The sequence below is a fragment of the Cryptomeria japonica genome, chromosome 5 (genome assembly GCF_030272615.1).
Source record: "Cryptomeria japonica chromosome 5, Sugi_1.0, whole genome shotgun sequence".
NCBI lineage: Eukaryota > Viridiplantae > Streptophyta > Pinopsida > Cupressales > Cupressaceae > Cryptomeria > Cryptomeria japonica.
In genome coordinates, this window is record NC_081409.1 from 928852675 (window position 1) to 928870899 (window position 18225).

General features: G+C 38.7%; 2 protein-coding genes across 6 annotated transcripts in view; both read left to right on the top strand.

Moving 5' to 3' along the window:
• The window catches only part of LOC131037392 (ABC transporter C family member 13), a 361462-nt gene that overhangs the window by 239276 nt on the left and 103961 nt on the right, over positions 1–18225 (top strand). For all 4 annotated transcript variants that reach the window (XM_057969521.2, XM_059221854.1, XM_059221855.1 and 1 more), the window contains 4 exons: positions 192–293; positions 418–485; positions 887–1018; positions 1151–1298. In XM_057969521.2, the coding sequence (XP_057825504.2) occupies positions 192–293; positions 418–485; positions 887–1018; positions 1151–1298 (450 nt within the window). The remainder of the gene's footprint in view (positions 1–191; positions 294–417; positions 486–886; positions 1019–1150; positions 1299–18225) is intronic.
• LOC131065844 (uncharacterized) lies at positions 13999–17520 on the top strand. Of its 2 annotated transcripts, none has more exons than XM_059221857.1 (7): positions 13999–14247; positions 14526–15144; positions 15240–15472; positions 15567–15719; positions 15820–16220; positions 16374–16779; positions 16903–17520. In XM_059221857.1, exons 2-7 carry the CDS (start codon positions 14561–14563, stop codon positions 17061–17063), a joined length of 1938 nt encoding a protein of 645 aa, XP_059077840.1. In that variant the 5' UTR covers positions 13999–14247; positions 14526–14560; the 3' UTR covers positions 17064–17520. The 2 variants fall into 2 exon arrangements, with proteins under 2 accessions (XP_059077840.1, XP_059077841.1); XM_059221858.1 differs by having other exon boundaries at positions 14529–15144.

An 18225-nucleotide genomic window follows, 5' to 3' on the forward strand; every position in this document is an offset into this window, starting at 1 on the left:
AAACAGCATTAGGGATTTCCTTATTTCAAGAGAGGATAGGATACTCAGCGAATTCTATTCTGTGTTGATAGGATGGAGTTGGTAATCCGACTTTAGCCATGTCAACACTTTCTTATTTGCATATTGACTTTAATTCTTACAGCTTCTCATGTTTGATTCATGTAATCATATTATTGGTTACTTAACTACAGGTTGGAGCTGGTAAGTCCTCACTGCTAAATGCTATACTTGGAGAGATGCGATTCATCAAAGGCAATATTTCTCGACACGGTGCTGTTGCTTATGTTCCACAGGTTCTATTTTCTTCATTTTTGGGGATTTGTAGAATGCTTGTCTTCTAAAATTTATTTACCATTGAAAGTTCTACATATTTCTTCTTATTCTAATAAAATATTTAATGATGTTGACTACATGTAGGCTCCATGGATACAGTCAGGAACAGTCCGTGATAATATCCTCTTTGGAAAGGAATATGACGAAGATAGGTTTGTCTCACCTTTGCGACTTAAATACATATTTGATTATATATGTGTCAGACAATGCCTTATCCTTCTTCACTGTTATTCCCACACAGACTGGCCTAGTTTTTTATATTCTATAATTTTCTATACTTTTTTTTTTAAGTTTGTAAATATAAAATCTATTGGATAATGAAAGTGAACAAGAAGTCAATATAGAGCCCCACAGCATGCCATGCTGACTACAAGATGATAGAATATTTTGCTTTTACTTATTAAAGTTGTTAAAGTCATAATAATTTTTTTCTTCTTTTAGATTCAAAACATTTGTTCTATATCTGAGACATAAAAGGTGTAGAAAACAAATTCTTTGTTATACAATAAATCTGACTTCATACTGCCCTTAGACATTTGACCATTTGATAAAGATATGCAGAAGTGCTGAAGGCATGTGCATTGGATGTGGATATTCGCTATATGAAGGGATGTGATCTGGCAATGATTGGAGAGAAAGGATTCAACTTGTCAGGGGGTCAAAGAGCACGATTAGCTCTTGCAAGGTGAAATTGAGACTACAGGTTTATTCATGCTTAGCATATCTTCTTTTTTTTATGTTTTATTTTCATTTTATTATGCTATTGAACTGCTCAAAGTTCCTAGCAATATTTTGACAAGTTATAATTTTTTTGCAGGGCTTTATACCAAGATTGTGACATTTACTTGCTTGATGACACATTGAGTGCTGTTGATGCACACGTTGCTGCTTGGATTTTACAAAATGCTATACTATGTCCTTTGATGGCTCATAAGACACGAATTTTATGCACTCACAATACTCATGTTTGTCTTTTATCACCTAGGCCACTTGGTGCATTGTTTTTTTTTTGTAAAAAAATTCTTTGAAAATGTTTTCTTTAACAGAAGAGAAAAATGCTTGTCATTATACACCAGACTTCATCATGACATAGAATTAGGTCTTAATTACTATTCAGATGTAGTTAGCATCTCCTCGAAACCTTATACAATCTCTACTTACAAGCATAGTTTTAAAACTCGTGGACTCGCCACGGACTCGCGAGTCCATGGGAGCCACGAGTCGACTCGCCAAGGACTCGCGAGGCGAGTCTTGGCGAGTCCATCTGAAAGACTCGCGAGTCTTTTGCAAGGACTCGCGCGAGTCTTTTGCATGGACTCGCGAGTCTTTCAGATGGACTCGCGCGACCCAAAAAAAATGTCATGCAAGCTTTAAAATTGAGTTTAACATGTGAAAGAATTTGGTCTCTCTGTCAGGATTCATATATGGATGTTTGAGAGTGGTTTCGGACCTCCAGGAGTTATAATGCAAAATCTAGTTTTTGGAGGATTCTTCAATTTTCCAGACTTAGTCAAATTTTAGGATCCTTCGGCGATGCCCCTTGACCCCAACTTGGGGGCGTTGCCCCCAAACCCCCGTCGAAAAATATAGGGGGAAATTGTGCCGATGGAAGTAGGGAAAATTTAACCTCCAAGTCTGATTAGGCTCCATATAAAAGCATAATTAGCATTGAAGAAATCTTGGTATTATACATTTTAGAGTTGAAAGTTTGAAACTATGAGTATGTGACATGTGTAATGTTTCAATTATGGCTCGTATGTTCTCTAAATGCATTAATTTCTTTATGTTTTTTTGTAAAACTGCGGTTTTTTTTTTTGCCGAGTCTTTCACGAGTCTTTCACGAGTCCGAGTCCGAGTCCAAATTTTTGGTTTGCCGAGTCCGTGGCGAGTCCGAGTTTTTCAACTATGCTTACAAGTATTATGATAAATTCAAAGTATAAATTGGAGATCTTAGCCTTCATATTTTATTTATTACAGAAAAGTATCTAATCATCTAATTGACAGGTTGATATTCTTTTGGAATCTTTCCTAACGTAAAGTGTGTATACATCACATCAAACCATATTAAGGCATGCCTAAAAAACAAATATCAATAACAAAACTATTTCCAAAGGTTGTTTAGCCAAACATGTTTACTAAATTGCACAAAGAACATAGTTATATCATTTGTAATCTAGTGTGATTTAAGTTCAAGAGAGTACATAAGATTGTGGATTTACAAAATTAGCATTAAGGGCAATTCTTCCTTTTTGGTGCACGCCTATGAAGCTTTTGTAATGTCCCCCTTTATTTGACCTTAGAGAATAATTAAATGATTAAAATTAAGTTGTCAAAAGAGTAATAATTAAAAAATGAATAATTTTAATTCTTTAAAAAGTTTTATCGTGAAGCTTCTTTAAACACTAGCTTCTTAGAAAGCTTGGTTTTATAGTCGGAGGACAAAAACCCTTGTTTTATTTGATTTTGTGGATGAAAAAACACTTGACCAATTGAGTGATTTCACCCAAGGGTCGCCATTGTGCTGAAGGATTTGCAATTGGAAATCATAATTAAAGATTTCTATTTCTATTTGGAGGTATAGTGGAATCTGCAATTCAAGTGGTTGAAAACTATTATCAACAAGATTTATTGATTCCAATTTCGGATTGACGAGGTATTTGTCTTGTTTTGGCTCAGTCACCAAGTTTACAGGAAATGAACATTCATTCTAGTTAGTTAAGTGTCATCTAGATGATTAAAGGCATTGCACTGGTCGTGTAAGGGTTTCCAGAAGTTGTGTGAGGAGTATAGGGGTTGCAAAAGGCACCTTGGAGGTTGTTTCAGGGACATATGAAGCTCGTGGGAGCTGTGTAGGGCAGATTAAGGGTCGTGAGAGACTTATTTGGGGTTGTGACTATTTTTGGAAGCTGTGGAAAGATTGGTAGCATGATTGGGAAGGGATTTTAAGACAACAAATACTTTGCCACCAGGTGTTTAAGGAATAGAGTGATGACAGGAAGAGATCATAATGGGAGTCGTGAGAAGACATAGAAGTTGCACTAGGCATAGGGTGCTTTTCTAGTGACATGAAGGTAAAAGGAAATCGGGGTTTGGATAAAATTAATAAATCAAATGGAATGCTTTATATTATAAGTAAGTTGTGCCTTTTGTGAGTGCATGGGACATATTTGTAGTTAATTGTTTCATTTAACATATGTATTTTGTTCTAAAATTGTTAGCTACTTCGAAGGCATGTATTCCATTGTTTGCTAGATGGGACATGGCAGTGATGAAGTTATTATGTCTAGAATTCAAACAGTTTAAGAGATAAACAACAATGTCTGGAAAATTAATTCAATTGGTTGCCCCTTAAAAGGCTCTAGTTTGGTCACATATTGTTGAAGTGTTATGTTAGTTTCAGAACTTATGTGGAAGTGTAAAGCAAGGAAGTTTGCACACTCAAAAATATGATATCTTTTGCATCATACTTTTGCATTTGGTACACATTCCTGATTTGTGAAAGTTAACCAATTATATGATTTTAGTGTTCCTACGGAGGAAGAAACAATTTGTGTTCATCTGTTACAAAAAAAAAATATGTTACAGCATTAAAGTTCATGTGTTAAGCTACTGTTTTCATTTCCGACTTCACATTTGAGGTGGTTCGCTAAATATCTGCAAAATCACATTGAACTATGGTATTTTAACTACACTGATCTCAGTGGCCATCACATAAAATGCTTGTTAATTCACATGCAAAATTCAGCTGTCTACCAACTGTTTGGCAAATTGTTTGAGTGCTCACTTGATAATTTGGAAGATTATTTGAAAGATCTCGGTAGGAGATTTTACAGATTTTAATGTCAGGGTCCTTTCTATATGTTTCATCCTGTTCATTTGTTAAATTATCATATAAAATGCTTGTTAATTCACACGCAAAATTCAGCTGTCTACCAACTGTTTGGCAAATTGTTTGAGTGCTCACTTTAAAATTTGGAAGTTTCTTGGAAAGATCTTGGTAGGAGATTTTACAGCTTTTAATGTCATGGTCCTTTCTATTTGTTTCATCCTGTCCTTGTGTAAAGTATGTTTATATTTCTCTAAGGTACTGCTGATGTGTTTGTTGTAATTATGTGTGAAAACTAGGGAGCGGAGTGTGATTGAAATATCGTTTTTCTAAAATCTCCAACAATTCAATATTCCTTTTCTAAAATTTTCGGCAATTCCACTTAAGTGTAACTTTTTTGCTTATCCGACTATTCTGATTTTGGATTTTCTGAGTTACAAATTTAAATAAATAATACTGTTTGAGTTTATTATTACGGCCAAAAGATACCAATAATAGTGAATAAATATTCACAAGATTATTATTTAGGAATTTATAATATACTAATTAAATAATCATTTGTAAATAACTGGTATTACAAAGATATGGAATTAAGGTTGTTTATAAAATCTAACCTTGAATGCAAATATAGATTTTCTGTAGAATTCCTTTATGGGCTAGTGATTACCTTTGTAGTCCCCCTTATAACAATGATCTGCTTTTATTTACCACACATCAGCTTTTGGTCAGCAATTTCCTTTTCTTAACTGATGCAATCCCTTTATAGGCTGCAACATGCTGCGGCTAAGTCAGTTTTCTAAACTTCCATCCATATGTGTATTGTGGTTGAGAAAAGGCAGGTCAATCTACTTCCCACATCACTCCCAAAGTGAGGGCAACTAGAAGGTAAAAACTAAAATCTCACAACCTCCTCAACACTTCAGTGCTCCACATCACGTACATATGATGTGACTTATTCCTGTTTCCTATGTTTTTGATTGACAAACTTCCATGATTTTCTTTGGGGTGCAGCTGTGCTGGCCCACCAAGAACTTCATGAAAAATTATGAGTCACTTTAAAACTCCCATGCTGAATATGGCATGTAGATTATTGCTGAATGTTACTGCTGTTACCAATTATATAACCAGTAAATAATATAATAATAATTTCAATCAAAAGTTTTGAATACTTTATTGCTTAAAAACTCTGTGACTTGTAACTTAAATAGAGATAACTTGTAATCTTTTGTGAGCACAAATTTGACCTTTGTATGAAACCAACAATGGAAACCAGAAGGTTTCCATCTTCAAATTCTTGAATCAACCTTGAGGGTTTTTGTTCTGAGGATAAAGCCAAACCAAAGCTCTCCAAACAAGGTCTTTTGGAAAAATTAACAATGATAGAATGATTATCTTTTCCCAACAATTATTTTTTTAATCCCTTTTCTATCCAATCCTAAAGTAGTTAATTTTTTTATTTGAATATTGATCTTTTCCAACTTATAATTATTAATTACCTTTTTGGTAATTAATATTAATTGTAATTAAATATTCACCCGTTTCCCACTTTATAATTTTTTATTTTCTTTCTAGCAATATATCCAATTTTTACTTTTGAGAATAAATTGTCCTTTTTCCAAAGTTATAACTTAAAGTACTGTTTTACACAATTAATAGATTGTTATTATATTATTCCTATGTTAAATCCTCTTTAGCCTATGGCGAGTAAAAATAGGCTTTGGGTCCTCTGACTTGATTTTGTTTGAAAAAGGGGATATTATGGATCCATTCTTGTCTATGTCAAGCTGTAGAATTCTTTGAGTGAAGTTGAAATTTGGCCAAGTATTGAAAAAAATAGCTAAGCTCATAGAAAGATGTACCTTGTGGTGTGCCAGCAGAACTTGAATGGCGAAGTCAAGTTTGGAGGATCATAGGCATTTAGAAACCAAGTTTAAGGATCCAAGAACATGGACAAACATGCTTCAAGATGTATTTGACCAACTTAAGTGGCAAATGTCATGGAAAAATGTACTTGGGTGTTTTGTGCCAAGTTTGAATAGAAAGGACTCACGAACAACACTCCAAGCTATTTTAAACCCAAGTTCAAATGGAAAGCATCCATCGAAAGCACTCCTAATTGATTTGAACCATGTTTTAAGTGGCAAGGCTAGTCATGGAGCACTCCTATTAATTGTTTACTAGATTTCAAGTGGCAAAAATGATAGAAATGGGTGCCTATTGTGATTGTGATATGTTTGGATGGCCTAGAGCCCTCAAAGGCAATTTGTATTAGAATATTAGCTTAATATTATAACGAAGTCTGTGTGTACAATTGTTTGTCATAATTAGTTGTAGTAAGTTTTCTATAATTTCCATGTATTTTAAACTATTGTCTATTTTTAGTATGTAACTACTTTCTATTTTATAACATATGATCAATATCATAGTTGAACTAATCGCCACTCGGCAAAACTTGCCAAGCCCTTGGGAAAAAAAATCGGCAAAAACTTGGAAAAACTTGGAAAAACTCGGCAAAAAACTCAACAACTTAAAAACACGCTTAAACTTAATAAAAAAGGCATTTTTTTTTTGCAAAATTTAATAAGAAGATGCATCCAATGATTCAATAAATGACAACACAAAAGAAACAAGCTGATTCTAGATATATTTAAATGCAAAGTGTCTACAAAATCGCATCCTCATGAGGAATGCTAATGGCTGGAAGCCTGAAAGCAACATAGTAAATAGTTTTTGTAAAACCAAAAGTAAATACATCATTACAAATTACAATTACAACTTCCTCTTCCCAGCTCTAGCAAAAAAATTGGGAGAGGTAGATCTAGAGGGTCCAGTCCTAGAATTCTGCAGTGGGTGTGTGAGTGTTTGTGCCTCCTCACTCGGTATGGCTAGCTCATCCTCCTTCATGGCTGAAGCTATGTCTCCACGTTCTTGTGGCACTGGCAATGACTCCTCATCCTCATCCTCTTCCTCCTCAATGTCATCCAATGTGAAACCAAATCCACCCCCCTCCCCCTCCATAGCCTGCCTCTCCAAATCAATGACTCACCCTCGGAAAACAATGGAGACTTCTCCTGTGATGTCGAATCACTGTAAGGATCTATATTATCGAAGTCAATTGGACCACCTTCTACTTCCTCTACCTTCCTTACGCGCAATTGAGGGTTATATTGCACGTAGACAGGGTCATTGAGGCGTTTCTGCGCTAACTTGCTCCTCTTCTTCGTGTGGATTGCTTCAAATAAGCTCCAATTGCGCTCACAATTGGATGAATTGCAAGGCTGACATAAGACTCTGAGGGCAAATGTTTTGAGATGGGGGGTGTTTCCACCTCAATTTTGCCACCAAGCATCTGCAAAATAAAAAAAATTGAAAAGTTAGAAAGCAAAGAGAAAAGAGAAAACATAATTTATCAATTTATCAATCACTTTAGATCCCAAAATCCAAATGGCAAATGTTATACCTGGGGTTTGAGTGGTTCTTCCTCTCCTAGCCAGCTCTGAAGAGAATAGCTTACCCCTTCCTTCCTCATAATTTTGGAGCTCACTCACAATGAGGTCTCTCTCCTGAACATCGGGTACCATCCTCTCAATGCATGTACTAAGGCCCTCCATGACCTCTCTATTCGGATCTGAGTAAGAACCCCCGAACCTAAAACGAGGGTTGAGGAATACCCTGCTGCATGAATGGGTTGGTGGAGCTGATTGTTCCACCTCCTATCAACAATTTCCCAAATGCGATCAAATTTGAGTCTATCCCCCTTGTAGTAGTTTTTGATAGACTCCTTGGCCCTATCCATGGCCTCATAAAGATATCCCATTGGGGTTTTATCCCCATCCACCAAGCGGAGAACTCGAACCAAGGGCTCTGACACCTACAATTGAAAAATACAAATTAGAAAAAGATTAATTAATGAAGTTACAAATTAGTAATGAGAGGCTTGAATCAAGAATAAGTAAAAATTAAAGTTTTGAAGTTACCTTCACAATCTTTGTAGCCCTTTGTGCAAATTGGTTGTCGAACACTATGAATGCCACAACCTCTCCTTCAGGCTTCTTTGAATAAGGTGAGTTAAGCCATTCTCCACTGAGAAACATTTGTTTCAAAGAAGTCAATGTAGCAAGAACACTTTGCAACATCAAGAAAATCGTTACAAACCTTGTGACATTAGCTGTCACCAAATCTCTCCCTTGGATGTGTTGTCTCATCAAATTTAGAACCCAAGCGTGATTGTAAATATATTTGGTGATCCTCCTTGCATTTTCCACAACTAGAGTCACCCACTCAAGTTTGCCTATGTCCTCCAAAAGAAGGTCAAGGACATGTGTTGCACAAGGTGTCCAAAAGAGAGTGGGGTGCCTCTCTTGGAGGATTCTTCCTGCAAAAGAAGTTATTCTTAAGAAAGATGCAACCAAGTAAAACAAAGCCACAAGTACAATAAATGAAAATATTGGTAATGCCTAAAGGTGATAATTCAAAAGCATTCTACCTGCTGACACATATGCTGCTGCATTATCTATGATGATTTGCACCACATTCTCTACCCCCACCTCCATCACAACCTGCTCTAACATTCTAGCCAATGTTTCTGCATTTTTCACCTTGTTGGAGGCATCAACCGACTTCAAGAACACTACATTGTCCTTGCAAGCAACCAAAAAATTTATAATGGTGCGGTTCTTGCCATCTGTCCACCCATTAGAAAGAATGGTGCAGCCATATTTTGCCCATTCATTTTGTTGTTCCTCTACCACTTAATTTGCCCTAGCAACAACATTTGTGAGCAACCTACAAGAACAAAGTGAAATTAGTTCTTACTCTTAGTACACAATTTTGATTTAATGAACAGGAAATCTACAAAACAATTAAAAATGAAATCAAGTGGACTATTTAGTAATTTACTAACCTCTCACTCAACTCCTTGCGATTAGGGGCCTTGTACCCCTTTCCCATAACTATCATTGCGCTCACCAAATTTAGCCAATAAGGATTTTCCGCCACATTGAATGGAATGTTGTTGAAGTACCAAAAATCAGCACATGCAATTTGGCATTTCTCATGTGCCTCCCTATTCCATCCAGTGGCTTCTAATGATGGTTGTGCTCCAGGTGTGTTCCTGGGCACAAAATAGTCACCTATGGATCTTGATCGTGATGCAATAGTGGCACTGGGACTGCTAGAGCTAGGTACTCTACTAGAGGAACTGGATGCAATGGGTGTGGTGGTGGTGGTGGTGGGTTTGTGGATACGTGGGCCACGCCGAGAGCCCACTATGCTTTGAAGTGCTTCTTGTTCTTCTTCAATATCAATAGAAGCACCTTGAGATTCAGCTATGGCTGCTCTCATGGATAACTTTGCCCTCTCCTACAATTTCTTCTCTTCCCTAGCTGCAAGTAGGGCATTCATTTCTCTTTTTATTTTAGGAGTGGTCCGTATGCATTCACTAGCATCATGCTTGTCTATGCCAGTGTTGGTGTTTGTTTTATCATCTACCAAACATTAGGATAGGATAACCGAAGGTATTCTATCCTCTCCTGAAAAATCACTACTGATTCCAAGGTCTATGCAAACAAGCGACTTTAGTGGAATAGCTTCTTGGGTAGTATATGCTGAAAATCTCAAGGGGGACTTACGTTTGACAAGTATCTTGAACTGCTGGATTTAGATGGATTTAGCAATTTTAGGCTCTTCTTTTTTTGGGGGATTTTCTGGGGATTTAGACTTTCAAAAGAAAGGAGAAAAGAGATAGGGTTCAAGAAGGCTAATCTACTCCTACGAATTCCAGAGACGGTATCAATTGGGTGCTCTCAGGAAACCAAACTTCGCTTCACCACACTAGGGACAACTACACAAAGCCGGTGCAATCTTCAATGGGTTGTGCTTATGATCGAGATGTTGGGATACACAGAGGATGGGCTCAGACTAACTTTACACGGTGAAATGGAAATCATCTATACACCAAAAGTATGAGCGGAGATACACCATTGATTGACACTTATCAAAATCCTTCATTCAAATTAACAACAATGAAAGCAAATCTATATTAATTTTAACTAGGTGTTGAGGAAATTGAAACCATGCAAATCATTCAAACAATAGGGATTACAAAGCAACGCACATGCAATATATTATTTGGAAATGACCTTATGCAACAATACATCAAAAACCTCACACTTTCCAAATGAGAGGAGGTAGCCTCTACCAATTGGAATGAGTAAGAAGAGGACATGTGGCGCAGCTGCTAATTTCACTGAGGAGAATGTCCAGTTTCCTCTTTGATAGATTCAACTTATCTGGACACGATTTGCCTGACTTCTTCCAGAGTGACACTTGGCAAGCTGCTAATCTGGAAATCGATGATGTCCACATCATTAGTACATGTGGTGAGGATGCTCTCCCACTCGACTGCTTGAGCCAGAAAATTCTCATCGATGAAGAGAAAGTTCGCAATCTTTGGCAGATCGCCCTTGTCAACTATTCCTGAGTCCCTGAAGAAGTTGGACTGGATCCTGGCCCTTAGGTTTTCTGCCTGCAGGTACTTCTCCCTTATACTCTCCTTTATCCAGATTTCAGATGCTACATGGAACACCTTACTCAAAATTTCTTTAATGCTCTCCTCTGTCTCACAGCACTTAGCCTCGGATCTTTTCAAAACCTCGATCCGAGTGACTAGTGCATAATACCAGGTACTGAAGTCATACCTGTCCCCAGCCTGTATGACGCTTGTATCCACCAGACTTCTCTTTGACAAGCCTCGGATTATTCTTAGATGTGGAGGTATCTCATCCTGAATCTCACCAATATCTTCCCAATTTATGGCCAAGTCTTGGATACGGCTGATCAATGAAGTAGCAGATTCATGAGCTGACACAAGATTTTCTACCATTGTATCAGCTCGCACTGAAACATCTGAAATCCATTCCTTGGCCTGCACGAATGTACCCTTCATGTCCTCATATTCCTTCATTGATTCCTGTTGAAGAGGCTGTGGAGGGGTGATGGGGATCTCGCGGTTGAGTGGCCTGGTAAGGTGAAGAACATATGTCCTCCACTGCTGGTTTTCTTCTTCAACCTTCTTCCTCTGTTCTTTTTCTTGGGCTAAACTAGCCTTGAGGGCGTTACAAGAATCATCGAAGTACTGGACCTCTTGATCCTGGGTAGGCTTACCTAGTTCTATGGTAGTGATCTTGTAATCATCAGGCGCAACATTGCCTCTAGTTTTCCCTTCCTTGGGCAACGCTATCTGGACTGTCCTAAAGCCTGCATTGTCTTTCTGGATCAACGAAAACTTCCTAGCCGGCTTGGGTGGTTTGATCACGACTGGCTCATTCACCTTTTCCAGAAAGGTTGCAGTGATTTCTTCAGAATGGGCTGCCTTGGGGACCTTTGCCCTTATCTTCTCTCTTATCCAATCAGGGACGGTCGATTGCTCAATGGCATTCTAATCAAACCCGTCATCTGCCTTTTCTGGTTCAGTATTTATACCATCCAAAAAGACTAATGGTGGATTAGGCGTTTCAACTTCTATAGCTGCATCGTGCCTTCTGCTTGGATTTTGGACAAATGTTTCCACTACTTCTTCGACTGAAAGAGAAGGCACTCTTGCTCCCTCATCAGCCATATACACCTCAATCTCCTGCTCTTCGACGACATTCTGATCAGGTACGGCGGATGCGGCACTTAGAATGGACTAACCTCCACTAGACTCTCGTCTTTCTCCTACGATCTTCTTCCCAACGGCCTTCCCCGGGTTTCCAACTAGTTCTTTCCTCTTTCGGGATCCGACACTTTCCGAATTCCGAGCGTTGCTTGCAAAGGCACACGGGTTGGAAGGTAGGGAGTCATCTACTCCCATCAAATCATAGGTCAAGGTGACCCCTTTAGCCTTCAATGGTTTCGTCCTTTTTGAGTTCCACCATTTGGAATACTCAACCACCGTCCTCATGAGGTCCACTAGATCTGACTTCTCCCCTTCTGTCCAATCTATCAAGGCCAATGGTTCATCCTTCATCTTATCGAAACCTGGTTGTTGAAGCTCAAGGCTGTCCTTCACCTGGTCGGAAACTTTGAATACTTTTGTCGCCCTTACCATGCTTAAAGGAATCCTTGACCAGAATCTTTTCCTGATCTCGAAGTTATTGGCTGCGTTAGCCCAATAATCTTCCAGATCTATTCTATGTTCAAAGGCCATCCCTTCGACCCTTCTTATGTTGTGGAACGGGTTGAAGTTCTTTCTTGCCTTGTATTGGTAGAAGGGATACCAAGCCAATTCCTTCTCAGTCGTTGCAACAGCCTGTGATGATGGACATGTCTCCAGCCCATTCCCGATTGTGAGAGAAGAGATACCTGCCTTCTTCTGTTTATCTCTCTGAATTGCCATATACCCTTCTAATTGCCTTACAACCTCGAGCAACACCACTCGATTGGTAGGGTAGGCGGGGAGTTTGTAAGGAGATCCTATGAATCCTTGATTCCTGATATAAGTGAACTTCGAGTACTGAATATACCAGTATCCAAACCTACTGATGAAGTCCATGGATTCTCGAGAGAGTCTCTGGTGCAGTCCACCCTGAAGCGTCCAAGTGATGTACATGAGAAAGGTATCATTCACTCTCTTGAAATAAAATTTCTCCTCCATGTGAAGCTGAGGATAGCAGTCATAGACTAGAAATTGGTTTCTTTGGTCCCTACTTCCCCTTTGCAGGTGAGGCCCCTGTATTTGTAAGTCCTTGCTAAAGAGTAGAATAGGTATGAACTCATGAAGAAGGTTTTATTTACTTCCAGGTTCCTCAGCTGGGTATCTAGGTTGTCGCTTATCATCCGAGCCCAATTTATCATTTTTACTCCATTTATTATTTCGTTAATGAAATAATACATCCAGGGTTTGAGTGGAGCACCCTGGGGGTTTCCGATTATTCTGTTCAACAGCATGATCATATCCCTGATGTCCTCTTTGAAGTATGCCCTTACTAGGCTCTTCCTTTGAAGTTTGGAGGCTCCCTTTCGTGGCTTGTCCAGCCAGGAATGATTAATGATGGCATCGTACTCCTCCAAGTGGTTCTGATACATGCCATCAGCCTCGTCCTTAGTTACATATACTGTGTTGTGATACTCCGGGATTCTGAAAGCCTCCCTGATGGCCTTCTCACTAACGTTTGCCAACACTCTTCCATCTGGTGCGACAATGTCCTTGCTGTCGGGGTTGTAGTGCCGTGCACACTCAACTACTAACTCAGTGCACTGCGTGGTGGGGAGAAAACCTGCAGCATGTACAATACCATTCCTCATCATCTTTCATGCAGTAGTGGTAGGCACAAGGTTGTCCAGACCAAACATGCGTTTCTTAAACTCCCTCAGATTGATGTGTCCGAGGTTGGTGTCGGCAATATTCTTCCATTTTAGGTCATCCTTGACTCGGGAGGGGCATCTTTGTCCACCTGGAACTTCATAGTGTCTAGGACCTGCAGACGAAAAATGAAATTTTTAAGTTAGAAAATATTTTGCAAAATTTCGAAAAAAATAACGGGGCTGTGAAATGTCTAAGTGTTGGAAAATTTTAATTTTTATTCTCATACTTAGCCATAAAAATTGAATTTTCACCTCAAAAGCCCTCTATCTTAAGGCTGGTTGTGGTTACCACCAAGTGTGTTTTTTTAGCTTAATTCAGAGTCCCCAAACTCGCCGCGAGTCAGGCGAGTTCGCCGAGTTGGCGAGTCGAGCCAACCTCGGCGAGTTTTGCCGACTCGCCGCTCGGACTCGGCGAGTTTTGCCAAAACTCGCCGAGTCCGAGGTCCAGGACTCGGCCGCGCGATAGGCATAATTCGAACTTAAAAAAACAAAAAAAAAAGAGCTTTTTCATTTGTTTTTTTTTTCCATTCTCTTTGGTATAACCCTAAAAGGTCTTTTAATTGTTATTTGTGAGAAGAAGAGAGGAAAAGTGAGAGAGAGGAAGGAAAACAAGAGGCCATAGGTTTGCAATCAGCAAGGAAGAAGAGCATCAAGGAGACCACAAATCACATTGGGGAGGCCATAGGCTTGCATTGAGAGCATCAAGGAGTCCAAAGCAAGACTTCTCAACTCATTTGAAAGAGGTAAGGTAGATTTTGCTTGTTTTTTTAAGTATGTTAATGGATTTTTTTCATTTGTTTGTTAATTTTTTTTTAGTTTAACAGTTAACTTTCCAAATCTTGAATGTTTTTATTTTTTTAGCTTAATTACAATGAGAGAAGTAGAATAATGGCAAAGTGCAAACCCTACATTTTTTTAGAAAAAAATTGTAAACATGTATTTACAATTTTATTTTTTTTTAAAGTAGGGTTTCCTGATTTTTTCTATTAGTTTATAACTTTATTAAATTTTCTTATTGCAGCAGCTTTCACGTTTAAAAAACATTCATTTTTCACAATGCCTAAAAAGGATGAGGCTTGGAAATATACTGAAGACTTTATTGGCAGACAAAAAAATCAAACAAAATGTTTTTTTTGTAAAGAAATTAATTTTGGTGGCATCAATAGATTTAAATACCATATTGCCGGCATACCTGGCCATGATATTGAGGTATGCAAATTACAAACTCCTGAGGCAAAACGTTTCTGTTATGTCCAATTAGAAACACATGAACAAGAAAAGTTAACTAAGAAGAGGCAATTGGAAGAGTTAAGTGCTATTGGCTCCCATGCACCCACATCCGCATCTGCATCCGCATCCACATCCGTAGGCTGTGTTGGAGAGGGTTCTTCCATGCCTCCCTTTCACCCTAGTGCTTTTGCTAGTGCTAGTGCTTCTACTTCTACTCCTCCTGGTGGCACTATTACCTTTGGCCCTAGAGTTCGGAAATCCAGGTTGGATAGTTATTTTGTGCCGCGTAGTACTCCTGGGGCACAACCCTCGCTTGAGGGTATGGGTTGGAACAAGGAGGTTCATGATGCTGCAAGAAAACAAATTTGCAAGTTTTGGTACTTTTGCAACATTCCATTTATTGCAGCCAGGTAATTCTTTTTGATTTGATTGCTTTAAGTTTAAAAGTAAATTTATAGTTTGAAGTTGAATTTTACTTTGTCTAATCATAATCTATTTGTGACAGGTCTCCTTATTGGCAAGGCATGGTAGATTCCATAACCATTTGTGGTGCGGGGTTTAAAGCCCCTACCGATGCTGAGTTAAGTGGCCCCCTCTTGTTACAAATGGTTGAGGATATGAAAGTTGAGCTAGAGGACCACCGACAGTCTTGGAGAGAAAAGGGTTGCACCATCATGACAGATGGTTGGACGGATAGGAGGAATAGAACACTCCTAAATTTTCTTGTTTCCTGCGGAGGTGATTGATTATGATTCATTCTAATTTGTACTTCCCTAAATGCATTGAATAAATTAAATTTTGATTTGTTGAAAGTTTGAAACTCTATTTTCAGGATCTACCATGTTCTTGAAATCTATTGATGCTTCCTCACATGTGAAAAATGCCACATACTTATGTGAGGCTATTGAGGAAGTCATACAAGAGGTGGGGGAAGAAAATGTGGTGCAGGTGGTGACAGATAATGCAGCAAGTTATGTTGCTGCAGGTAAATTTTGAACTTTTCAAGTCTTGATGGAGAGGCATCTATGATTATTTAAAATTTTCTTAACACATCAAAATTTCTAATTAACTTAAAATTGCTGCAGGTAAACTTTTGATGGAGAGGCACCCGAAAATTTTTTGGTCTCCTTGTGCGGCCCATTGCCTTGACCTCATGTTGGAGGATATTGGTAAGCTTGAATGGGTGAAATCAATAGTTGAAAGGGCCAAATATATCAGCAAGTTTATCTACAATCATGCATTGGTCCTTAGCATTATGAGGCAATACACGGGGCAAAAGGAGTTGGCTCGTCCAGGCATCACGAGGTTTGCCTCAAACTTCCTCACACTGAAATCCTTGATAAAATCAAAGGCGGCTTTGAGGCATATGTTTGTTGGTGAGGAGTGGACTTCCTCATCCTATGCTACAACCACTGCAGGGATAGATGTGGTAAATTGCATTTTTGATGAGTCAGGTTTTTGGACCCCCTGTGGAGAAACCGTGCAGGTAAATTTATTACAATTTAACATTTAGTATCTACTATCTAGTATCTACTATTTAGTAATTTAATTTTAATTTATTAACAATTTAACTTTGCAATTTTTCTTTTTTTTTAATTTAATTTGTGACTTAATTGTTTTTGTTTAACATTATGTGTAGGTCACTGAGCCCCTCGTAGTTCTCCTACAAGTTGTTGATGGGGAGAAACCCTCTATGGGCTATATATATGAGGGTATGGATAGGGCCAAGGAGGCCATTAGGTCCATATATGCAGGAGATGAGGATAAGTATGGCCCCATTTGGGAGATTATTGATAGGAGATGGCAGAACCAGCTTCACAGGCCCATCCATGCAGCAGCCTATTACCTCAATCCGGCATTTCGATTCCGTGATGACTTCAAGGCAGATGAGGAGGTTCTTAGTGGCCTGTATACAGTGGTTCAAAAGTTGTGTACTGATGGCACAGCCTCAAGAACAACGCTCCAGCTGGATAAATATAATAATCGAGAAGGGGCAATCTTCTCAAGCAGCATGTGCATAGAGGCTCGAACACAATTGCAGCCAGGTAGAAATATATGTAAACTTAAGATTCTTAAGTTTATGGCTTATGCATTTTAATTTTTGATTTTATAATCTAGCCTTAAAGTTGGAAATGAGTTTGATTTTTTTTTCTTTTTCGTTATTTCAGATAGATGGTGGCAAATGTTTGGGCCCTCAACCCCAAACCTTCAAAAAATTGCCATCCGTATTTTGAGCCAGCCATGCAGTGCTTCTGGATGTGAGCGCAATTGGTCAATGTTCGAGCACATCCATTCGAAGAGGCGTAATAGATTGTCTGTGGAGAGGTAGAATGATCTTGTTTTTGTTCATTACAACCTCCGTCTCAGGACCAGACAGATTTTGGACACTGACTCCTCTCCGATCACTTTAGCGGAGATCGATCCAGAGTCTGAGTGGATCACTGAGTCTACCGATCCCGTCTTCACTGAGGAGGACCATGAGTGGGTTGACCAGGCAGACAGAGAGGCTGAGGCTGTGGCTATGGCAGAGGAGGAGGATAGAGCACGATCCGGCACAGGCACCTCACAGGCGGAGACTATGGCTTCTCAGTCATCCAGGACCTACCTTAGACGCATTTGTAGGAGGCAGACAGACTACTCTGAGGCTCAGGATTAGCTAGAGCCTGAGCCATAGACTTGTTTTTGTTTACAGTTATATATATGTTTGGGAACATTTGATGTCATGGATTTTATATACATTTGACAACATTTATAACTCTATATATCTATGTTTTCTATTTCCTTCAGCTACAATTTACATTTCTACGCATGTGATGGATGTATGTTTATGTATGTGATCAAATCAGCTTCTATTTGATGATGTTATAGTGTCTTTAAGCTTTATTCAATAATGGGTGCATGAAACAAGTTTTAAATCGTTAAAAATCTCTAAATTTCAAGGGTTTTTTATTTTGCCGAGTCATAGCCGAGTCGTCGCCGAGTCATAGCCGAGTCACGAGTCGAGTCGGCCTTGCCGAGTCCGAGCCGAGTCCGAGTCTGGGAACTTTGGTTAAAACTTTCCAAAAAAATCATACTTAGCCAAAAAATGATTTTCTTTCCCAAAATTTCGAAAAATCATTTTTCAAATTCTGGAAAATATTCAGAAAAAATCCATAAATCTGCATCATGAATTCGGTTTCACCTTCGAATGGGTAGAAGTAGGGCTGGAAATTCTCTCAAGAACACTCAAAAAATTCAGTAAAGGTTAAATAATCCTTCCTCGTACTGGTTGTCTTTCTCCAAAAATCTGCGAAACTTTGGTCAAAAAGGTTATCCAACCTCCAGCAATGTCAAAAACTTTCTCCAGATGATCTTCGAACTGAAGTAATTTACTAAGCCCTCCTTAGTAACTTCGAACTTGTTGGTGTAGAAATGAAGTTTGTAATGAAGTATTTGTAAAATAAAATCAACTCTTCAATTGGAAACCTTTAAAATCTTCCAACTCATACTTC

What these genes read in the sequence shown, in the direction of transcription:
- LOC131065844 (XM_059221857.1), top strand. Translation starts at nt 14,561, where the DNA reads ATGCCTAAAAAGGATGAGGCTTGGAAATATACTGAAGACTTTATTGGC. An exon ending in AGCAAGTTATGTTGCTGCAG is followed by an intron (nt 15,720 to 15,819) that starts GTAAATTTTGAA and finishes AAATTGCTGCAG; the next exon opens with GTAAACTTTTGATGGAGAGG. An exon ending in TCGAACACAATTGCAGCCAG is followed by an intron (nt 16,780 to 16,902) that starts GTAGAAATATAT and finishes TCGTTATTTCAG; the next exon opens with ATAGATGGTGGCAAATGTTT.